Here is a 25,211-nt window from a genome sequence, read left to right on the forward strand (position 1 = left end):
AAATGGATAGAAGTCTAGCAGTGTCATTTTTTTTGCTTCTTGATTTTTTTGTCCCTACTTGCAGATAGCTTTTCAAATGTACTATAGTGAGCAAATCGCTTAATGGGCACTACATGTATTTTGGCCGTTTCTGAGGGTGTTATGGAACTTACAGTCTCACAGTCTGGTGTGGGTTGGAAGGGACTTTAGAGATCATCGAGTCCAACCTGAGATTCGAGCCTCCCGTGTAGCAGAGCGGCACTTCTACCACTTGCGCCACAGGGGAGATTCAAACCTGGGCCTCCGGTGTTGCAAAACAGCGTTCCTACCTAACTTCTAAGGATCTTGGATGTAAGTTGGAAGTAAAGCTTAGGAATGCTGGGACAGATCACACTAATGGCTACTTTACAGAAAGGTAGGTGAAATCTCACATAGGCAGTCAGTGTTTTATAGTAGGTGACCGCCCTGTTGTCAGGTAATTGATTGCTACATATGTGCTAGGGGATTAAAGGAATGGAAACTCTTGGGAAGGTTGGGCTGTCACATCTGAATTGTAGCGGAACACAAAACTGGTGGAGAACAGAATGGATGTGTGCACCATAGTGAGAAAGCAGCAGTGCAGACTTGGCAGGTGAAGATGAACAATCACGTATCTGTAAGGTGGTCACTGAGCATGTAGGTAAGTGCGTGGAAATCCAGTTTGACACTGCATTTCAGTTCCAGTGAACCTCAGCCTCGTTGGTTGTTAATGGCATTGAGTTATTCTGTTTTCCAGTGTGTATTAAAGTTTTAAAAAGGCGTATGCTGTTTCAGGGTGAATTATGAGGTGATGAAGATTGACAAAAGTAAATACATGAAAGAGCAAAATCAACCTGTTGAAACCTGCAGTTGTGTTGCACTGGTCCACTTGTAATTTGCAGTTGTTGTTCCATGCAAACTAATCAGTATGTGCAGCAGGAGAGAGGAAGTGGAAGAGAGAACTGGTGTCAGTTGTGTGCACATGTGTGCATGTGTGCAGCCATAAGCTCTCACTGAGACTTCTATCCGTCAGTGGAAAGAGAATTGAAGTTTCTGTGAGTGATTCCATGAAAGTATTGATTCCTTTGTCAAAAAGACAAATCGGAAAACAAAGAAGAAGAAAATGAAACTGTTAAATCGCTTTATAAAGATACCACGTATTCCACATAACAATTTTTCTCTTTGCTGTCTCCCAAGGAGGCAGTGGAGTGAGAAAATACTCATAGGAGGTCAGCAAGGGTGATCAAAATTATTCTTCCAGAAGAGATCAAGTTGACTATTCCTCTTGCTCCTTGGTTGTGAAAAGTGGATGTAAAGGAAGTCTATAAGGTTGTACGCGAAGGGAGAATGGCTACTTTTAATTTCTCATTATGCGGGTACAGAAACCTGTAAAGAACACAGATTAATTAAAGTGAAACGAAAAATACTATTTCCTACAGCTTGTAATTATACTGATCCCTAAAGTTTAAGTGCTTCAGTAATTACATGGAACTTTCGTAAGAGTTGTCAAACGTGAAGGAACAGCCCTTGTGCATTAGGGCATAAGCCACAGGTGGGTAGGTTCTGCTAGGAGGGGACAGTTTTGGCAATTCTGCTTTGCTTTTGTAGTTCACTTAAGCACGATAATAGCAGCAAAATATAAGTAAGATGTTGGGGACATTAGGATTGGCTTTTTGGGGTGCTTTTTTTTGTTTGTTTGTTATGTGCTTTTTGCCATTTCACTAGTTTTATTTCTGGCTTTTGGGTTTGTTTTCATAGAACCATAGAATGACCTGGGTTGAAAAGGACCACAATGATCCAGTTTCAACCCCCCCGCTATTGTGCAGGATTGCCAGCCACCAGACCAGGCTGCCCAGAGCCTCAGCCAGCCTGGCCCTGAATGCCTCCAGGGATGGGGCATCCACAGCCTCTTTGGGCAACCTGTTCCAGTGCGTCACCACCCCTTGTCCTATCACTGTCCACCCTTGTAAACAGCCATTCCCCCTCCTGTTTATACGCTCCCTTCAAGTACTGGAAGGCCACAGTGGGGTCTCCTTGGAGCCTTCTCTAAGCTAAACAAGCCCAGTTTCCTCAACCTTTCTCCATAGGAGAGGTGCTCCTGCCCTCTGATTGTCTTAGTATCCCTCCTCTGGACCCACTCCAAGAGCTCTACATGCTTCTTGTGCTGGAGGCTCCAGGCCTGGGCACAGTGCTCCAGATGGGGCCTCAAAGTGCTGAGTAGGGGGACAACCACCTCCCTCTCCCTGCTGACCACTCCTTTTTTATCACAGACCAGTTTTCCCAGTTCTCAGTTACACAAACTTCCTTTACAAAACTGAGATACAGTTGCTCTGGTTGTGTTTGCAGTTTTAGGCCCTGGGCTGCTTATGCAATTCCTCAGACGTTCATTGGCTGGCAAGTTTAATTGGTTACCTTTTGTGGCTCTCATTTGAAATTTATTTTCATGTAGTTCCATCACATCTGCAGTCCAGTGAAATGGTTTTGAGCTGGCTAGTGCAAAAGTTCAAAATATTACTAAGTTGTCTTTGAATTCTGTCTTTGATGTTTAATTTTACGTGTTAAAAAGCGTGCTTAGCCATAGCTACATTTTCTTCCCTTGAAATGGACTCAAGCTACTGCATGAAAATCCCTGTCTTAGGTCATGCAATTATAATGAAAATGCTGCTTTTCTGGGAATGACATTATGAACTAAAGATACAAATTCTGGAATTAAACTATGCATGTCTGTGTAAAAAGCAGTGCTGTATATGATGTAGGAAGAACAGAGAGCTTGTATAACATGAGGGGAGCTGAACTGATGCAAAATGTGTTACAGCTTAGTTTTCTAAGTAGTATTTTGTTAGGCCTTAAAACCAATAATTTATAAATAAGCCAAGTAATTAGGTGGAGTGGTCATAAATTTTTTTTCTTTAAGTTTCTGCTGGTATTGGTGCTGAGGAAAAAGTGAGAAACTGGCTTTGTTGCTGTTGTTACCTGTCATTTGTTCTGCTGTTCCTACATAGTTGATCCTGTTACGGGAACATAAGCTTTTGAACAGGACTTAGTTGAAAAGCAAGGTGTTAGCCTAGGAGTCTTCACATGCACCAGGTCAGTATGCCACAGAGCTGAGTCAGAACTGCTGATTGAAGGGGAATTACGGAGACTGCTGGTGGAAGCAGGGCCTTGGATCAGCTGGAGGCTTCTCTAGCAGCAGGCCACCACTTCTCTGGGCAGCCTAGTGCAAAAGGGGTTACACTGGTAGCAGCGTATTGGATTGCGCACAAATCTCTCTCTTACAGGGATTTATTTAGTGGAAGAATCCAACAACTGTATTACAGAGGGGGAAGGTAATTTCTTACTATCAGGTCTTTGTTGTGTTTTTTGTTGTTTTTTTGTTGTTTTTTTTTTTTAATTGGGCTGCCCATATTTGCCTACTTGGAGCTTGAAGGTTAGATGTAGAGATGAAGAAAGAAAGAAAGGAGCTTATTGTGCCTTTTCAGACAAGGGGTGGATTCACAAGATTTTGATCTGTATACATTTAATTTCAGATAGGCTTTTCCAGGCAGAGAGAATTGGATTGGATTGGAAATACTTTCCCTATTTCAAATGTAATTTACCTTCTGCTGCAAAATTTGTTTCTGCTTCTCTCATCTTTGTGTTTTGGCAGAAGCTCATGTTTTCCAAGCAGAGTATCTGTGAGTTTTGGGTCTTAAAAGTGAGGGAAGTTAACCTACTGTATTAACGGAGGGAGGGAGAATGCCCAACTTAACATGAGGAGGAACAATTTGTGTTACCACAAGCTTTCATTCTGTGTAAGATACTATACTACATTTCTTATAGCTTTCACCAGAAATATACATAATGAGTTATTTTATCTGTCTACTGTATTTATGAGTTTGACTTCTCAAAATAAAAAAGGCCTTATGTTATTTTTTTAGTAGATAAGGCATATTCTTCATAAAAAGCTTATCAGGATGCCTGATAAACAGTGGAGGAGGCTAGAAATAAATCAGTTTTCCAGCTATAGTTTCACTCCTGATCTGTCTTCCGAGTCAGACTATTAGGTAAATGTTCACAGTGTGTCCTGAGTTAAAATTTCCTTCTCTAGCTGGTGTAGGGAGCAAAAAGTCACAGATTAAATATGGAGCTGAGTATGAGTATGTGTGTATATATATAGATAGATAGATATACACACACACTCAGTTTTAGAGAGATTCATAGCCTGAATTTTCTTCCTTCTGCTGTTAACCCAAAATAACTACATTATATTCAGTGCACAAAGTGAAAAACACAAACACTTAGATCCAAATTTGTTCCTTAAAAAATGCATCAGAAATAACAAGGGCTTTTCATAGAATCGTTTGTGTTGGAAGGGACCTTTAAAGGTCATCTAGTCTTGCTCCCCTGTGGAGAACAGGGACACCTACAGCTCAATCACTTGCTCAGAGCCCCGTCCGGCCTGACCTTGAGTGTCTCCATGGATGGGCATCCTTTTTACTTCTCTTGACTTCAGAGGATAAAGTATCGAGCTATTGTGGTGTATTAAGAGTTTGTGATGGTTCACCTTCTCTAGAACTAGGCAAATATGTTTTAGTCTGTAAAACAATGGAGATACTTATTTCCTGATGGGTTGGAGGAAATGTAAACCAACCATGCTCTGTGGGCCTTTTCAGACGTGAGGCTAAAATTTTGCTGACTGAAAGAAAATATTCACTTGGCTGAATTGCTGTAAAAACAGAGAAAGGACTGGATATTTGGAGTCATTTCTCCGTTTTCTCTTTGATAACTATGTCGGGAAAGTGCTGTGTCCCATCAGTTCAATCAGTAAGTAAGTATTAGGAATATGCTTCTATTGCCTTGTATGAACTGCTTTGAAGAAACGTGGAAGGATTATGTATTACTTTAAACCATTAAATTTTATTGTTCCTTAAGGCTTCTTTCTTTTCCTTTCCTCCTTTCCTAAGTTTGAAGTGTAATTCATTGAGTAAATTCTTAGGTCTTTGTCATGGAGTTGCAGGCATTTCCACGAGCTGCATGTGCATTGAGCGCTTCATGATATTGTGTTGCATGACGGGGAGAATGTGAATATAAATTCAGTCATAAATCTCATTTATTTAAAGACTTACTTATGGACTTGTAGTTACTATTTTCTTTCTGCTTGTTGTGGGTTAGTTAGATGGTACTTAGGATTCTTGGGACGAGTATTTGAAGTCAAATCAATTAGGTATTAAGGCAGAAAGGCTGCTGATCTGTCTCATAAGACTTCCAGTAGTTTTCATAGACTGGACTGCTGTTACCAGGTAAGAGAGAGACACTGACAGAATTCTTGTATACTGATCAGAATGCCATATGCTACTGCATTCAGTAAAATGATGTTTTCTGTAAGTTACATTTCCTCCAGTCTAGATAGCTGTAGAATATCCTTTTGTGAGACTTTTCCAGGTGATTGGTTTTAAATTGGTTGTTTCTCCACAGAGTTTTGTTCTCCTCAATGCTTTAGTAAAATAATTAATCACCTCCTTCAGAACGTGCTCACTCTTTCAATTTAATTTTCTGTTCTTTCTCTGATTCCAGTCCATTACAATTAACACCCTGTATTTCCCCAGCAACAGCAGTAGTCGTGGCTAAAGTAGTTCTTTTTCTGTATTTTACCGTCAGTCACGTGGTAAAACCAGATGGAAGAATTGATTCACGTTTTAAAAATCAAGTAAAAATTAAACTTTCAGTTAAAGGCTTCTAACTTTTACTTTTTAAAATCCAGTGTAACTGTGTTATGTTTCAACTGGTGAGGTCCCTGTGCAGGAGTGTATAGACAGTGTGCTGTCTTTATACAGATGATGTGATGAGGAAGGTTGCGTGGCACACAAAGCAGCAAAAAGGTTTGTGCCTTTCAACTCACTGAACAACATCCTTCAATTTTTCTTTCTGAGAAAGCTTTCATTGTCCTGAGTAGCGTCTGATGTCTTGGTCTGCATAGCACTCATACGCTGCTTAATTCAAGCAAAAAAATAAATAAATAAAGATAAAAAATATGATCAAAATACCTGTGGGAACTTTGTAGTTTTCAAAACACTGTGTTACCAGCTTTTTTTCTTTGCAGCTGTTGCAGTGTGCTGAGGATAGAAGCCTCTGGAATCGGGAATTACGCACCTCCAACAATTTTAACATGGGATATAAGGGGGAAAAAAGGGGTTAGAAAACACTCCACGCATTGGGAGTATAAAGAGGAAAATCCAGCTGCAGACTCCTTTCCTCTTTCCCAATGAAGAAACATTGTTGGCCTTCTTGAACTTAATTCATTACAAAAAGTACTGATGCTGATGAAAGGAAATAGGTGAATTTCATATCATCTTGCAGTGTATTTATTCTAGTGGGCTGCAAGTGGGCAGTTCTGTTCGAACTTTTGCTTCCTGAAACGTGCGTTGTGCATGAAGTCCAGCAAGTAGTGTCTGTGCTGCTTTACAGTGAGATGAAATAGCTCATTGATCCCAGTGAAGTCTTGAATTATCAAGGTGCTTAAACTTCGTGCCTTGCCAGTGATTGTGACAGGAGTGTGCAGTTAGGCATGAAGACACTTGTGGAATAGAACAGGAGCCACCTTTTCTAGTGGTCACTCTCCATTGGGTTGGGCAAAGCGTTTTGGGAAACTGTACATCTCATCAAGATCTTTTCTGTAGTCTGTGTAGGTGACATCTTCAGAGCAGCCTGTACAGTGAGTTCTGAATAAAACCAGTGCCTGGGAGTAATGGGAGAAGTTATCAAAAAATGTCAGGGGAAGATGGTTTAAAGGTGTGTAGTGTTTGATAAAATAAAGATATATAGCTGTCCTCACCTTTTAACTGTTTAAAGATGTAAACGGTCTACTTCCACTCTTAGATTTTGATCTAAGTATAAGAAATGTCTTTGAGGTTTGAAGACAGAAGTCTGGATACTTCTGGGACTTATCTGTAGATTTAAGGAAAGATGGAGACTTGTAAAATACTGGAGGGAAGCAGAGGGATTTACTGCTACAGGAAAAAAAGACTTTTCAGCCACACGTTAGAATGTAAATGCTACTGAGAGCAATTCGGTTATTCTTGGCAGTGTGTGACCTACATCTGTGTGTCCCCCCATTCTTCCCTGTGAAGACGAGTGGAGCAACTTGACAGTATTCTTGACTTGGCTTTGGAAGTAGACTAGAATTTCTGTGATAATCTTTCATAAAACACCCCTGCACTGAACTATTCTGAATTAATTTTAAGCAGAAAGAAGCCAGCGGTTTGTTCTTTTGAATAGGTTTGCTAGCAATTCTCTCTTAGAAAATATACCTAAAGACCCCGAGAATAGTAGGTGGTGCGGTTGGCTGAATCAAGTCAGGTTATGCATTTAGGTTTCTGAATTTACACCAGAGTATTCCCAAATGAATTCTATTGTGAGCAAGGGAAGGGAGTTGTAGCTCGTTTGTATGAATGACTACAAAGAAAAGCAAGATTACTTCACAGATAGAAAGCACAATATGGACCATCAGGCACACTTGCTGTGTTTCAAGTAGCAGATGTGAAAATAGCGATATTTCATTGTATTTCAACAGGTTTGCCTCACCTCTCACAGATCAGAAGATATGGTATAATAAATTACATATTCCTCTAAAGCTAGAATGAATATAACAAAGAAATATTCTAAGTGCCATCTGAAGTACCTCACCCGTGCAGAAGTTTCATGTTTATATGTATGCATGTGTTATACCACATACTTAGTTCTCTCCATACTTCAAAGGGTCCAGTTTCCTGTTTTTGGAAGCTATTGAGATATGCCATAGTGTCCCAGTCGGTTAGAGGTTTCAGGATTTTGCAGAGTAGGGCAAGGAGGATCTCCACTGAATTTCAGCAAGAGTTGTCAGACTTGAAATATAATTGATGTTTGTTTGAAACATTTCTTTAATTATGTGATTAATTGCTGCCTGCTTAGTTATTCCCTTAATGCCTCTAAACGTGAAGTTGTAGCAACATAATAAACGCAGGAATGGGAAGGGGGTGGAAGTGTTTAACTAGATTCTTAAGTCTATTTTGTGTATTCATACAAGAATGACTTGCTGTTATGGCCTTACTTGAATGTAGACCACAGCAGTGACTTGCTTATATCTGCATGGAGCCTGCGCACAGCTGTGTGAGTTGTGATCTTGCAAATGGAGGAGACAAATAAAAAGAAAGCTTAAGGGACTCCAGCAACTAACAGTAGTCAGAAGAGCAGGTGCATAAATAAACTAAAACTGAGTGTCAGTGCTAAGGTCTGGGCTAAGGACCTGGTACGCTACTAGAACAGAGAGAATGCACATAGCTAAAGATCACACTTGGGTGTTATAAATGCACGTGCCTGTTTTTGTATTCTTTCTGCTTCTTTCTAATTAGGGTAAGGTTAGTTCTGGTTTAATCCAGAAAGTCATGCTGCTGTCATGCTCTTCCTGGCACCCCACAAATAGGATTGTTTGGGTTTTTTTTGGTCCATCTCATAGAAACAGTTGCTGAGGATTTGGGGCAAGGCAGGAGATGTCTGCATTCCAGATGCTGTCATGGGGAAAGCTGTTTATAGGGCTTATAGGACATGTTGTTATGCGTATCTTGGGAATCCCATCTAAGGAAGAACTTCACTTTTCGTAGTGAGTGGTTTCTTCTGGAGGCTAAAACACTGATCAGATCAGTACGTTCCTGTAGGGAATTTGTGTACTCAAGTACCAGTTTTAGGGAAGTCAACCTGATGTGCTCATTGAGAATGACAGTGTTGTACCAAACTGCTTAATTATTTTTATGGATTTATTTGCATATACTGAAAGAGATTAACACTGCAGGTGGATGTATTGAAAGTTAGTGAAAGTCGATTACACCTCTACAATTAAAAATGAAATGGAAAAGGAAAATATCAAGATCTATGTTTGCATGTTACTGTTCTCCATACATTGTCAGCACAGGAAAACACCTTGGAACAGGAGCAGTGGGTGAGCAGAGGCTCTGACAGAGCAGAGGTTGCCCTGGAAGCATGAGATCTGTGCTATGCCTGTGCTGGATGCAGCTCTCTCTTTACAGACCCTCGTAAATGTGATGTGTCCACGCAGACATACATGTGTATAAACCTAGGGTGTGATGTTTATGAGCCAACTTGTTTTCCTCCAGAGAAAATAATGGATGTCTTCTGTTCCAGTAAGTTTTCATTTAGGTAAATAAGCTTCAATTCTGTTTGCTCTGAATTCAATTCCAATGCGTGAGTCCTTGTAGAACTGGCCTAATGTGTGCTTCTCTGACAGGCAAAGTCACTTGTTAGGAATAGAGTATTGTGGGAATATGTTCTCTTGCTTTTGAATACAGTTCTGTGTGAGAATGGGAAAATGTGTGAGAAATGTTTTTAAGTCTGTGTTATTTTCTTGCCATCAAACTGTGTAAAGACTTTGTGAAGTATTTTCCTATTTTACAGTAAAAAGCAATAGTAGGAAGAGCCACATTTAACACTGTGATACAGATCTGTTAAGCAGGTCTTCTGTAGCTGTGTACGAAAGTGAGAGTTTGGGGGAATTTATTTCTTCTTATTTCTGCTGCACTTCACCCCAGTAAATTCCTTTTATGAATGCATCGTTGTTTTGATATCATAGACTAATAGGAGTTCTTTTTGGTAATGCAGAAAATTCTTGGAAGCTGTATTCCTTTTCTGCAGCTTTCTTTTTCTATTCTAGCATCTTAAGTCTTCCCTTATGCTTCCTTCTCAAAATGAACGGTCACGCTCGGATAATAAGCTTTTCCAGCCCTTGATTCTCGCCTTTGTGGCTTTGGGTGTGTGCTCTGGGGAGGAGATGAACAAAACAAGGAAGCAGCCCACATCTTCATGCCTGGCTTCATCTTGCTTTTCTAAGTAATCATTGGGTGTTTTAGGAAGCACTTCTTCCCACTGAAAAAGAATGTGTCAGTCTTTCAGTTAACCTGCCATTGAGGGATTATTTAGCTAGTGTAAGAATTGCTACTTTTCTTGATTATGATCTGCTGTGTTGTGTTTTTTTTTTCCCCCTGCTGATAATGCTTCTTAGGTTTATGTGTGCTTCCCACTGAATGTGGTTATTACATGACCATGTAATTATACCGTGATTGAGTTGTGTTTTGGTGTGGAGAGGAGAGGGAGCTATCAGTGCAGGAAAATAAGGTGTTCTCTTTCCTCAAGGGTGAAAGTAAACTTCCAGTCTGATGTCTGTCTTACTCAAAGCAATGGTGTCATAGCATGTTTTTATTTATTTCCCACTTAAAATGTTTTAGCCTCCTAAAAGAACTGCTTTAAAAATGTTTGGTTTTTTATTTCAGGTTATGAAACCTCTGCGTTACATTAACAGGGTTGCACAGTGCTGCTTGAAAGAGCAGCATTGTGTAATTGGACTAATGCTTCCAAAAGATCTTTCCTTGTAATTGCAGTATAATTCCTTCAGTTGTAAAAATTTCCATTTTCTCTCATGAATTATTGTGACCTATTCCAAAGACAACCTTTTAGATTACAAACAGTGTAGGGAGGGCTCTAATTGGTTCACACTGGATTATTTAATTATCTTTCAAGGACTGTTGTAATTTATAAAACAGAGAATAAATTCAGATGACCTCGTGTAGTACTAAGATTGCAAAGTTTGATATATTCTTTCAGGTTAGGAATAAAAAGAGAGCAAAGCAGAGCCACTAATTTTAATACTCATTTTCAGGAGTGTTATTTTATGTTTCTCTGTGGGGGACTGTGTCTGTCTATGTAGTGCTTCCAGGTGAAGAAATGTGTTTAAGTATGCAGTTAAACCCGTGCTTTCTGTCTTGTAAAACTTCTGAGAGAACAGCTGAACACTCACCTGTTGTCACATCTGCTTTTAATAGTACAGAAAGAATATTTGAGCTTAGGACTTGCTTTTAATAGAGATGTTTTACATGTGAGAATGGAGGGGTTGAGAACGCAGAAGTGTAGCTGAAGAGCTGCGTTGTTTCTTCTTTAGGGTAATTCTCCTATTCAATAATCATAATTCTTTCCATTCTCAGTAATGGCAAAGTTCCATTACAGTCTGTCCCTTAAGGTAAGCTTTAAGAGGTTTAACATTCCAGCAGTGTGCATTTGAGGAAGGCAACCACGGTTATTCATGAGTTGGAGCTTTGCACTTTGTGGAGGAACACTTAGTGTTGTTTTTGTGAAGCTTTTTTGGTTTATCTTTCTAAAACAAGTCACATTTTCTGTTTTTCCATTTTTCTCAATTCTTTGTCCTCTTTATTTCCTTTCTAAGAAGAGATTTCCTAAACTAGATTGCTAGAGAAGATCACAGAGCTTTTTTTCTTTGTTTAAGAAGGGTTCTACTATTCCCACTTGATACATGGAGGAACCCCAAAGGAAAATTCTGAGTCTTCCATCTTCAGCCTCCTTTATTATTGCTTTCCACAAGCAAAGTATGAAGTAACTTAAAATATTTGTGTTGTCAATAAAGGGTACTTGACTCCTATGCATGAGTGTTATATTAAATAAAATAGTTAAATAAAGTATTGTGTAGATAGACAGTTTTCTTGGAGTTTAGTAATCTCAGTGTAAAATGAATTTGTGTTATTAGGGTTGACACTGTTGTGTTTTGTTTTTTTCCCTGTTTTTGAGGGAGGAGAGCTAACTGGTGAGGACGTCATTACTCCATTTTATCTAATGGACTCTGTTTCAAGATACAGTTCTAAAGCAAATAGAGCAGTGTATTCAGGCTTAAATAACACTATATTGAACTCTAACGTCTTCCTAATGCTGGTGTGTTATTTCTGATGTTGACAAACTGAGATAAGGTCACAGAACAGCTGAGGTTGGCAGGACCTTCTGTCTCCCAGCCTGATATGGCCCAGCCTCTGCTCAAGCAGGGATTCTGGAGCAGGGGGCCCAGGCCTGTGTCCAGGCAGCTGTTGGAGATCTCCACTGGGAGACTCAGCAGTTTCTCTGGACAAGCCGGACCAGAGCTCTGTCACCCACACAGCTCAGAAGTGATGCATGATGTTCAGAGGGAACCACCTGTGTTGCTGTTTGTGTCCGTTGCCTCTTGTTCTGCCTCTGAGAACAAATGAAGAGAGCCTGGCTTCTTTGTACCTTTCCTTTTACATCCATCAGTGAGATATTCCGTGAGCATCCTCCAGGTTGAGAAGTCCCAGCTCTCTTGAATGATGTACTCTTGTCCCTTCGTTATCTTTGTTGACTTTCATTGGGCTCTCTCCATTATGTCCAGGTCTCTCTCTTACTCATGAGCACAGAACTGGACAGCATTCCAGGTGAAGCTACCCACCAGCTAAGGCTGCCCAGGGCCCCATCCAACTTGGCCTTGAGCACCTTCAGGGATGGGGCATCCACTGCTTCTCTGGGCAGGCTTTACCAGTGCTTCACAACCCTTTGAGTAAAGAATTTCCACCTAATGTCCCACCTAAATCTCCCTCTTTTAGTTTAAAGCAGTTTGCCTGTGTCCTATCACCATCAGTTCTTGGAAATAGTCAGTCTCCTTCCTGTTTGTAACCTTCTTTCAAGTATTGGCAGGCTGCAATGAGCTCTCTTCAGAGCCTTTTCTCCAAGCTAAACAAGCCCAAATCCCTCAGTGGTGGTTTTTGTTGTTATCTGTAAAAATCCGCATTTAATGAGCAGTATATTGCTTATGAGTAGATGAATAGCTTTAGTATTTTGAGTTTTCCTCATTATTTCTATATATTCAAACTGTGAAAGAGAGGAGTTACTAAAGGCTGTTTCTGCAGATCTGTTTTGGGCTTATGGTATTTAGTTGGCATGACTGAATGCAAGCTTAAGTGCTAAGTTTGTCATGCAGATTTATAGCGTGATTTTGATACGGTTTGCAACCAGGGCAATGGGCTAATAGAAACTTTTAACAAAACTGCTTTATTTGCTGTTGTAAATTTCCAGTTCAAATGCTTCCCTGAATAGTTTTGCTTTCCAAACATTTAAATGAATGTTCGATTTTGTGTTTGTGCTTATGACTAACTATGCCTTTGTTTCATTTTTACAGAGGAAATAAAGACTGAAACAGAGAAGCAAAGGTATGTGCTATTTGTTCATATTGACTAATTATGTTTTGTCTTCTTACAATGTGTGCCACGTTTATTCTGAGTTGTGAATATGGGATCACTCTGAAAAACGTTCTCAAGTTATTTTATGGTGGTATCCTGAAACATGCTAGAAGTGCTGCTTCTATTACTGGCTCTTAGGTTACAAGGCACGGGACCAGGGAGTAGAGGCAGGAGACAGCTTAGAGGGGACAGACTGTAAGTGACTGGAAAGGGTAGGAATAGATGAGAAAATTACTTTGTAGGTAATGCAGAAAAAAGCAGTGGCAGAAGGACGTGGGCGAAAAGGATTATGCGTGAGTTCAGAGAAGAGCAAAGGCCTGGAATGCACATAAAAGACTTAAACTGTGAGCAAGCAAGGGGAGAGAGGCTGAAGTGGGGAAGTGAAAATGAATAGAGTGGTGTAATTTGAAAAGGTAGTGTGCGGAAAGGATCTTGTTAGGGAATAGGTCTAGTTTTCTGTGGAAAGTCAAGGCAGAACTGGTATTCAGCTCCCTTCCGCTGCCAGCAAGTAATGTGTTAAGCACTGATAAACTGTGAATCCATTATTAGTATGTAATTACATGTTCTACGGGGTCGTCTTTATCATTCAGTGTACATCATTAACCATGAGTCAGCGCATTAATATGACTGTTCTTACTGCTTACTGAAAGAACTGGACTAGTAAACAAAACTGATGAACTGTTCTTATGGCATAAGCATTTGAATGCTGCTTGGGGACCTGTTTCTCTGCTGTGGAAATGAATTTCTCTTTTAGGCAAGTAATTTAAACTGCAGTTGTCAGAACTGGCTGCTGACAATTTCTGCTTTATCCTTTGAGCACTCAAGTGGAGAGCTACGGATTTGGTCTGGAAATTTAAACACTTCTAGCTGGAATAGAAGCAAGCAAGAACTTTATTTCAGATATCAGGAGTTATTTAATATCGAATTACACTGAACAATTTATTCTCATGACATTTCAAATTGGGCATACAAAAATTAATAGATGCATCTGATTAAGTCACTGTGCTTCAGTTCGCTCTAGTAAAGTAGAATCAATGCTATCAGCGCCTAGGTTGTTAAGAACAGATCTAATATTTGTGCAGTGTTCAGATAATGTTGCACTGAGCACCACAGCGTCTGCAAGATAGTACTGTTGTGTTCCTATAAAAAGCTTTGTTAACAATAGAAAAAATAAATAACAGTCCACATTGTGAAGAATTGAAAGAAAAAATAAAATTGCATGCTATTAAATATTCAGTGAGTGGTAAATGTTCTGGGCACTGGAGGATAAGTAATGTCTTGTCCTATAGTTAAATACTGTCAAAAAAGTAGTGGTAGAGCTGGACCTTAATAAACCTGGGTTGCTCTGAAAGTAATGCCTCCTGTTTATTTCCACGGAAACATCAGTAGATACACAGAGCATAATAACACTATTTGATAGAGCAAATTCTCAGTTACAATACACTATTTTTCATCACGGTCACCAGGTTTTTCTCTGTATTTTTGTTAGTGATGAATGAGAGCCTGCGTGTGACACTTGTAACAACCATACTGGTTGTCTGTGCGTGCTAGATAAATAGATTTGGATTTCTTTGGTGATGTCTTTATTCTGATAGTAGCCTTTTGCTTTGATGGCATTGCCAGACTTTAACTGTGATTGGTTTTTTGCCAGTCTTACCATAAAGTTTGGGTTTGGTTTTTTTTTACGTGCATGAGAAGATGTTCTTTTTCTAGGCCTCCAAATTGGGAAACAGTTAATAAAATATTCAGTTTCTGATAGCTGTAATTGAGATTTGAGTATCTTAGCAAAGGTCTTGCAGTGATAATTAGTTATTTTTTTCGGTTCCTACTCTAGGAAAAGGCTCCTTTTGCCAGTCACCTGGAATGTGCTGAAAAACAGATAATTCATACTTCCCCAGGATTTTGCACAGAAAACAGCTTCTTTGTTTTGGTTTGTTTTGTGTTTAAACAAGGCTGGTGTTTGACAGTGGGACAAAGGGGAATAGAAAAGGACAGGCTGATTTATGTAACTGTTATACAGCAGATGCTGTCAAAATCATTTTAAAAATACTTTGTTTGGTGTATAGATTAGCTTGTTTCTATGAGTGATATAGAATCATAGAGAATCTCAAGCTGGAAGGGACCCATAAGGATCATCAAATCCAATTCATAGCTCCATGTAGCATCACCCAAACTAAAGAGTGTAGGTAGTATTTGCAGGACATATGCCTTTAAATTTTGCTTCTCATTCCTACTCTTTAGACCTCTCAGTGTTCTCCTAACGGCACAGAACAGTAATAAAGATGTGAGACTAGAGGAGAAAACAAGTTCTGTGGTTCTCTTTGCAGTGGTGACCAGGGCCAGGCCCAGAGCCACAACTCCCTGCCCATCAGACAGCACTGCTGTGCTTTGTGGTACCAGATTGCTGGCACAGGGACAGAGAGGTGTGGGGTCTCCTCCATGGGTCATAGAATCCTTTATATCAGTATTAGCTGAATTTTATATTCCTCATACTTGGTAGAGCTCTTGGTGGAAGAAGGTTCTGTTAAACACAGTTTCCAGTTACATGGTCTGATGGGAGGGGAGTTGTAGAGGGTGAAAACCAATAGAAGACAGCTAGATGAAGGAATTCTTTGGCTGACATTAAGATGAGCTTTGGGTCTCCCTTCTCCCTGCCATGCATTCCTTTTCATCAGCAGCAAGGTGATAAACTTCCTGAATTGTCTTTCCAGCCTACACCTAAAAGAAGCTTCATGCTTCAGCAGTTGCTTTCTGTAGTAGGCTCTTCATTTTCTGAGTCTCGTCATGGCTTTTTTCTTAGTTATGAAAAACTAGTTTGATTTAGAAAGTACCGTTTTAACCTAATTTTAATGATATCGATAGATGAAGAGTAGCCAGGACCATAACAAGAGGCACCATCCTTCCATTCCTTACAGACAAACTCTTGTAGGAATTTCAGTGAAATTTAAGAGCGTATAAGAATAGCATTTTTCAGCAACCTAACCTGATTTGTCTAAAAAATGCTCTGTCTACAGCAAAACAGTACTGAGAAATAAATAAAAGTTATGTATATGATTGAAGAGCAAGCCTCTGTTTTTCTTCAAATAAAATATATATATATATATATGGGGATAAATCCTTAAATCTTGAAAAAAGGAATTATTTAATAGAAAAGTAGAATCTAAACACTGACTATTCATTATTAAGACTTGGAATTTAGACACCCCTTTAAAGTACCAGAACAAGGATTGACGTTTGAATGTGATACCAGATATTTCCCCAAGGGTTTGAAAATTTTAACTTGCTCCTTAAAAAGCTGAAGTACTAATATTTTGTCAGCTTGGTTAGTTTAAGGCTTTCACTATGAGGCTTTGGGAGTGCATCTGTTCCTTGGAGGTACAATAAGCTCTTAGCAGGTCAGTTGTGTATTTCAGCAACTTGAAAAACATTTTCTATCATCCTGGCTATGAAGAACTTCCTTGAAGCAAGTGCTTTCATTTGACACAAACGTGGAGGTCCTTGTTTTGAAATCAATTATTCTGTGAATTTATTTATCTAAATTTATTTAAGCATTACTGCAATAATTCCATAATCCCTTGCCACAGGATACAAGGTTATGCTTTTTTTCTTTGAATGGTTTATCAAATCTGTGTAAGATAGCACAGTTTACTCTGTAGGTAAAGATACATAGAGAGATTTGTGTATTAGAGATACTGTAAACAATTAAACTGTTAGTAATCTTCTCAAGCATTCTATAGTTACAGTCCTTTCAGATTATGAGATAATGTTGGTTAACACCGAACCCTGAAATTCTGTGCTGTCATCTGAAGTACAGCTAAGTCAAAGTTTTGTGGGTTTATTTTTGTTAGTTTGTTTTTCTGTCAATTTATATCCAGAATTGAAGTTTAGCTGAAGTTTAAGATTTAATCTCCAAAATAAATTTACTGAACCAAACTTGTGTTGTAATACAGTAGTTGTAACATCTAACTTCCACCATCATCTAAGCAAGAGTTTTATCTGCTCCGTTATCAGGAAACAGATGTTTTTTTCTGTTTTCAGAGGAAACAAGTTTTAATGCTTTCAAACCATTAGGGACCACTGGATCCCTTCTTATTCTACAAATAAGTCAATTTGCTGCTTCACAGGTAACACAAAGGTAGTATGAAAGCTGTTAAGAATATTTATATTGACTTTGTGTTAACTTTGTAGAAGTTACTCCTCCCTAATGTTAATTTTTGTTATATTTGTTTCATAAATGTTGCAGTGGTGAAAACTATTTGTATGGTCACTTACAGCATTCTCATGAAATCATTCTGTTTAGTCCCCCTCATGGAGAAGCAAAACCTGGTTCAAGCACTCTGCCGCCTGTGAAATCAAAGACCAGCTTCATTGAAGCGGACAAGTACTTCCTACCATTTGAATTGGCATGCCAGTCAAAATGCCCCAGGATTGTCAGTACATCTCTAGATTGTTTACAGGTCTGTATGAGGTTGAGTTTCAGCTGTCAAATCCAAATTCTGTTGTTATGAAGGAAAAGTAGCAGTTGTATGTAATAATGTTTTTGTATTACTTTTCTCAAACTGTATACAAAAAACAAAATTACCTGTATATGTGACAGTAGGTGAATGTGTCCTAGTTACTCTACAATGTGTATATGTTCATACAACTGCTAGTAGTTGTCTGTTTTGATCAATTCAATGTTAATGTGGAGCTACCTGTTTTTACTTGCCTAGTTTTCATTAGTTTTTACCACTAATGAAAGACTAAGATTTCACTAACTGTTGGAATATAGTTATATAATTTATTTTATGCTTTTTATAATAGCAATAGAATATTTAAGTATGAGGTATCTAGTCTCTCAAAACACAGTGTTTTCAGAGTTATGTTTATAGCATAGGATTTAGCTATTCTTTTCTCATGAGTGGCCTGACAGCAGTGAACTCTGTTTACATTCAGAGACACTTGCATACTTGGCATGCTGCCTGATAGTGGTGCCATGCTAACTGATAAGTATGGAAATTTACAGATACTCTCATGACTGAATTGGTAGGAACAGGATATTGTTCATTTTGTTAATATGTTGCTTTTCTAAGTGTTGAAGACCTACAAAGAGGGAAAATAGAGAAAAAAAAAAAAAGACTTTCTAGAAGCATTAAAAAAAAAATTGTAGGTGTTTGGTAGTTTATTTGGTATTAAAAACATTTGTTTGCTGACTGTAGGTTGTCAAAACCATGACATAGGTGAAGACCAATCTGATTGAGGTTGTTTTAAAACAAATGAGATTCTGAAAAACTTTTATCACTGAACTTCTCTTTTATCACTGCTTTAATGTTAATCTTCTTGATGAATCTTTTGTTACAGTTGCTGAGATGAAAATTAAACAAACCTGGAGGACCTTAGGAAAAATAGTCCTTTCCATTTAATGAGATTGGGTGTGAAATGTACAGTTTTAAGAAGAGTGTACAAATCAGACTTATCAAATGAATTTATTATAATGAAAAGTTATGAACGTTCTGAGTTCTTCTGTATGTTTTTCTCTCTTCCAGAAACTTATTGCATATGGTCATCTGACAGGGAATGCTCCAGACAGTACAGCTCCAGGCAAAAAATTAATTGATAGAATTATTGAGACAATTTGTGGCTGTTTTCAAGGGCCTCAAACAGATGAAGGAGTTCAGCTACAAATAATAAAGGTACTACAATTAACCACTACTTCCCTATTTGTAGTGATGACAACAGGAAGACATTTATGACCTCAGAATTCGAAAGGAGAAATGTTTATTTTCTAAGTACAATGATAGTCCTTTCTTCGTTGTTTGCTTGAAATGGAAGCTACATATCCCATGTTCCTTTCCCTACTCTCTCCCATTGCATTTTGAGTGAATTCCTGGTTGTGGCTTAAAGACTCGTGCATAGAGCACTGTGTGAAATCTCATTCACAGCATTTCAGTGACATCTCTAATTATGAAGAATTACCGTCAAAAATCCTGTACTGCCAAGGGATGAAGATAATTAAGAAATGTTAAGATTTTTAAATCCACTTTGAAATTATTTTATGAAATGGAATTAGACCTGGCAGTCAGTTGTTACCACGATATCTCTGTGCTGCTCTGTCATAAGCATATGCTTGAAAGAGGTTTAGTCTTTCTTTCTGTAGGCTGTGTAAACAATGCATGTGGAATTTAGACAGGTGTTTCTGGTGGACCCTAGGGGTTTTCTGGTTGCACCCATCAAATTATGGAAACTCACTTTGGGAAATTATTATGCTAAAAAATCAAAGTTGGTTAATGGAAGTATCATGCTCTGATCTTTTATCAGTACTCTTTGAATGTTATTGATGATGAGCAGTACTGAATAATATAGTAAAAGGCAGGTAACAAGAATAGAGTGTTTACTGGCTTATATTCTTGCATATAGGCATCCTGAAATGTTCACATTCTTGTAGAATGCGTTTCCTTGTTTTAGTGCAAGTTAGGTACTTGTTTCTCTTATTCCTTTTCTTAGCTCCATTTGTCCTTTTTCTTGACAATCAATTTCTCCAGCAGATGATTGTTAAAAATTTTGGGTTTATATTTATATATAAATATATAAATTTATATTTCTGTTTTGCCCAAGCACTTAAGACATTTTTTTTTATCTTACGAAGTAAAGTTTTCATTCTTATTTTCAGTGACTGAAACCATTTTCTCTCCTTTGCTGTAGTGTCTTCTCTCCAAATGCTTTCTTATTTTTACCCTCTCAACCCTTAGCCCGTTTACCTGGGCCAAGATGCTGACAGAATTAACCTCCTAGCTGAAAGTGGATATCTATGGCTGCATGTGTGTCCAGTGCATGTACACTATAAAAAAGCAAGAATATTAGAAATCATGTTAACAAATACCACAACTTTTGTCTTCTTTCACGAGCAATAATGAAACTTAATGGTTAGTTATATTCTTCTAGGCTTTGTAACTGATGTCTGTGGATGTGTTTTCTTCTGTATGATTTAGTATGATGAGTTATGATCCGGTATGATGAAAGGGTGGATTTCATGCCATTTCAGAAAGTTCTGTGGCAATTAGTAACACTCTATGACAAGTTTTAATTCCAACAGGAGGTAGAAGATGTAGGACTTGGGTCTCCACCTTTCTCTGCTTGCACTCACAAACATAATCAGTGTTCCTTTGAGAGACAGTTTTGTAACCAATATCATTGTAAAACCTAAGAATCCTGCTCAATCCAGCACTTTCTGCCCTGGAGGGTTATTTTTGTTCTGCCTGCTAGAAGGATGGCACTTAGTAAGTTGCCAGCTATTCTTCCAACATCTGGCCTCCCAGTCAGTGCCTCCTTCCCTGGAGGCATTCAGGGCCAGGGTGGATGTGGCTCTGGTCAGCCTGGTCTGGTGGTTGGTGACCTTGGCACATAGCAGGGGTGTTGAAACTGGATGATCATTGTGGTCCTTTTCAATCCAGGCCATCCCATGATGATTCTATAATCTGTGAGCCTGGGTTGGGTTCGTATGTCTTGCTATTTGCTAGTTTTTAGATGACTTTCTCATAGCAATCATGGAATGGTGTAGGTTGGAAGAGGCCTTAAAGATTATCTACTTCTGAGGTATCATTTAGGAGCTTCGAGGCCTGATCCATTCCTGTGTCCCTCAGTTTCCCAGGACATCACAAATAATTCCTTAAACAGATGGAATTTTACTCCCCTGAAGTTCAGGATCCCAACTTTTCACTTCAAAAGTCCCATATTCTTCAAGGTCATTAACTCAACCAGAGCACAGTTGCTACAGCTCAGACTCTCTCCAGTCAGAACCTCTTTATTCTCGTCCACATTGGTGAACACTGGTTCCAGTAACCCTTCACTTCTGTTTGGTCTGTCCAATACCTAGAGCTAGAAATTATCATCAATGGACTCCAGAAGTCTCCTGGATTGTTTGCAGCCCACTGTGTTGCTTTCCCAGGGTCCTGATGGTTGCCAGCTGTTTCTCAGGGTTAGTTGTCACATCAGCTGTGATAAGGCTGTACTTATCTATGACATGGAATAAAGAGACACTATTTAGGACAAACCATCAGATCAAACCTTTAATAAAAACTGTCAAGAGAGAAGGATGCTGCCACTGAAACATTGCATAATATCTTCATCTCATGTTCACTCGAAGTTTCTGCTAGATGATGATAGTGGAGTAGAAGAAATAGTACTGAGGTATAAAGTTAATGTGACAGAGATGGGTCTAAGTTGCATATTAACAAATTATCCAAGTTAAAAATCAGTATCAGTTTACAGATATGTACAGTGGTCAGAGTTTATTTTCTCCAGTGCCTAAGAAGGAAGGAAACCCAGAGGAATGACTGTCAGAACCTCTGTAGCCATACCAAACTCATTAAGAGTTTGGTAGCTGTGAATAGATACAGGTATGGAAAGAAAGTTGAGTTATTCAGTGAGTTTGCGGTAATATGTTGGACTGTCAGGAGGAGTGTGTGTATATGTATGCATGTTTCTTGCTTCATGATTTCCTTATCAATTGGTATGAAAGAAACCAAGCTTTAATAGTCTTAATGTGTATGGAGGGAACTTACGAAACTCAGGCTATTAAGCCAACTAAAACAAGAATGTGTAATCTATCTGTAGCCTTGTCAAACTGTTCTACTGGTGTTTTCTCTTACTAAAAGATGTAAAAGACTTCAGACTATATTGCAGTGAAAGTTAAAATCAAACTTTATAAAATAAAATTGTTAACTACCTAAATTTAACAAGGGTAGATATAGTGAGCTGTTTTTGTCATACAGTAATAGAGCTTGGAAAAAGAAGAAAAAAAATCTGTTTATGGCTGAGCTACGCTTGTTTGGCTTCTCTTCTTAAGTGCTGTTCAAATGTGTAAGGAGGAGCTAGAAAAGTCAACAGAGCTGTGGCTGTTAAGAACAGCTTTGGGAATAAATTTTGGAGTGTGACCATGATAAAGAATGTGTAGGTATGTTACATGAACATACATATACATAGGAGATATGTGCAGCTTTTACTGTGGGATTCAGCATGTTTTAACTCAATAGTTGCAAGTCTCACAAAGCCCCCAAGTAACTCCTAGAAGTAAGGGAGAGTACAAAGTAAAGCTTTTTGAAAGGCAAGGGAAAATACCATACATAGTGTTATGCCAGTATAAGAATGTGTTTATGTAGGGGGAAGAAAGGAAGGGCCAGGTGGTTTAAATATATAAATAGGTTTTGGCTTTATTTTCGTGGTAATTTAATTGCAACTTTTGTCATCTTCCCCATATGATGCTTTCTGTTTGCAGGAGCAGAGTTTTTACAAGTTCTGTGCAGAAACTGAAATGTTAAACAGAGAGAGGGTGAGACTTGGGGATGGTTGAATGAATTTCAACTTATCGCTCCCTGGTTTTCAGAAGGCTGGTGAAATGTAAAAGGAATTTTGAGCAGGAAAAGAAGTACCTGTATTTAATGAAGCTCTTGTCTATAGTTTGTTTACCTCTATCTTTTTTTTTTTTTTTTTTTCCTAGCTAGTTTTATAGAAATTGTTTTTAATCATCTTTCTTTTTAAATAAAAGTAGTAGGCTTTTAGGAACTACTAGTTTGTAGATTATAGCATTAGATGCTGTTTCTTGGTCCTGTCATGCTGTGTATCCTGTTCAGTGAAGATTGTAAGTATTGTCATCTGTACATGTGCCTTTATCAATGGGAAAACAGAAGCACCACAGGTAGAAAAAGAAGGGACCTCAAGCAACTGCATGTCTGGAAGTAGAACTCAGCTCTCATGAGTTGCAGTGCAGTGAGATGCATCTGTCTTTGTTTTTGTTTTTCCCGTTAGGCTGAATGGTGCTTTTTAGTGTTTGAGTGAGAAACACAAGTTTGTCCACTTTCTGGTACTATGTGTAGGCAGAGATGCTGACAATGCTGTAAGAGATTCTGTAAGAGTAATTAAACATAGTTTGAATAAGTTACACAGCACTTGGAGTACCTTCTGGTTTTAACTATCAAGGAGAAACTTTCCATTTTGCTAGCCTTCTGGGGCTTCAGGTTCTCTCTTTCTTTCCCTAAACGTTCACTGTAATCATTAACTCTGTCAAAGACTTCAATACAAAAAACTCTTCCCTGTTTTCTGTCACCTTCTACTGGAGTACAGACATCTTTGTGCATATGATTAGTTGGAGCTGTACAAAGCTCTTCTGCTTTCCTTCTCTTTTCCAGCGAATGATTCTGATAGTGACTTTGCACTCAGTCCTCAGGTGTAATTTTAGGTTTCTGTTAACAACCTGATAACTCCATTGGATACTTCTTGCTGTTAAAAGCCTGTATTTCCTAGATACGCTGATTAAAACATTAAATGCAACATAATTTGTATATGTGATATTCTGGTACAGCTACAAAATTCTCTAGAAAACTTAATAAACTACAATTTAAGATATGTATTTATTTAACAAGTAATCCAAAACTGATATTTTATTCATTTGCAGACTGTTTCATTGAAAAGTTTTGACTGGAAAATATATGTATTTGTTTATTCAGGCTTTACTTACTGCAGTGACATCTCAGCATATAGAAATCCACGAAGGAACAGTGCTGCAAGCTGTTAGAACATGCTACAATATCTATCTAGCGAGCAAAAATCTCATAAATCAAACCACAGCCAAGGCCACTCTAACACAGATGCTGAATGTCATATTTGCACGTATGGAAAACCAAGCAGTGAGTATCTCAGTGTTTGTATATAGAAAGCAGCTTGAAAATTGTGTTTTGTCATTTGAGCATTTGGACTTTGCTAACTTATCTACATTTGATAAGGGATCTGCTGTCTTCTATTTTTCTTCTTGCATTTTGTTCTCTGAACATGATGTTTGATGTATTTTGGAGGAGGGTTTAAAATTCTTACCGTGGACCTGTTTGTTTAATGAATGTGTTTGACTCCAGTTGCTGTTCTCAGTCTATCAAGAGATGGCAATCTACCAGTATAAGAGTACAGAAAGAATAATTCAGTGTTAGTGAAATGCTCAGATGTTCTTGTGATTGTATGTACTAAAGAAGTAGTCCATGATTTGTTTGAAAAACAAGCCATAACCAACCACAAAAGACAAAAAGCCCTTTCTAATAATGTAATTGTGTTTTATTTATCTTTACATTTTACCATGGAATGATAACTGACAGATACTTCTGTGTCACTGCAGTTGTTGCAAGTGACCAGCTGGGACACTGGTATGTGCCTTGTAGCTTCTGACGCTGATAATAAAGATCAATGAGGCAGAGTAGTTGTTCTAATGCACATGAAAAAAAGAGACTGAAAAGTGGGTGCTCAGACTGGGAGTTTCTTGAATTCCCAGCTAGTTTTAGAAGGAGTTCTGTTGTATCATTATAAACACATTTTCCTTTAAGTATAGATATAGTGGATTGAAATTTGTATTTCCCTCTCAGAAATGCTTATTTGTACATGATAACAATGAAGCCAGAGATTTGGCATATCGTATTTATAAGGAATAATAAGAGTCATCCAGTACATGAGATGCTCTGAGAAATATGTATAGTTACTCTATTTTTAAGCAACTTATTTTAAAAAAATAGGGATTGTTACTATACTAAATGGGAAATCTTTGTTTTTGCCAAACCATAAGTCTCATATTTATGCAAACTCGTAAGCACTTTTGCCTGTCACTTGGTGACTTTTTTAAGGGAGAAGTTACTTAAGCTGGAAATTCTGAGGTTTCTAAATTTTAAGGTCTAGATGTTTACTCAGGGATTTATAGCCCCTCAAAAGATTCAGCATAGAAAGTCTTATATGTAAAGAGTAAAGTAGCCTACTAGCTAAAATGATAATGTAAACAATTATAAAACTTTAGTGAGCATAAAGTTCAGCTGAGATAAATAGCCACTTCTTAGAGCATCACCTCAAAGGATACTCTGCTTTGGTTCAACTTCAGCAAATGTTGTCCTTGTATATTGGACAAATTATACTGTTCTCTTGCCAGGGATGCCAATCTCAGTAGCTGTAAAACTTAGAAAGGTCTTTGTCTTTCAGCTTTAAGTTGGCATGATAAATTCTTCCTGAGGATCTATGTTTTGAAGTGTTCTGGAAACATAGATCTTCTTTTCACTTTTAACTCCCAGTCTTGTGTTTTGTTGTTGTTGTTTTTCATGGATATTCAATCAGTTTGCTGGGGGCTTTTTGTGTTTGCTTATTTTTCAGTCTTTCCTTTAG

General features: G+C 38.3%; 1 protein-coding gene across 2 annotated transcripts in view; it reads left to right on the top strand.

Annotated features, from left to right (window-relative positions):
* ARFGEF1 (ARF guanine nucleotide exchange factor 1) overlaps positions 1–25,211 on the top strand; it is an 80,454-nt gene that overhangs the window by 12,356 nt on the left and 42,887 nt on the right. For both annotated transcript variants that reach the window (XM_085539456.1, XM_015855673.3), the window contains exons 2-5: positions 12,989–13,019; positions 17,350–17,506; positions 18,575–18,721; positions 23,531–23,710. In XM_085539456.1, the coding sequence (XP_085395582.1) occupies positions 12,989–13,019; positions 17,350–17,506; positions 18,575–18,721; positions 23,531–23,710 (515 nt within the window). The remainder of the gene's footprint in view (positions 1–12,988; positions 13,020–17,349; positions 17,507–18,574; positions 18,722–23,530; positions 23,711–25,211) is intronic.

This window comes from Coturnix japonica, chromosome 2 (assembly GCF_054131305.1).
Source record: "Coturnix japonica strain WE chromosome 2, WE-NBRP24, whole genome shotgun sequence".
NCBI lineage: Eukaryota > Metazoa > Chordata > Aves > Galliformes > Phasianidae > Coturnix > Coturnix japonica.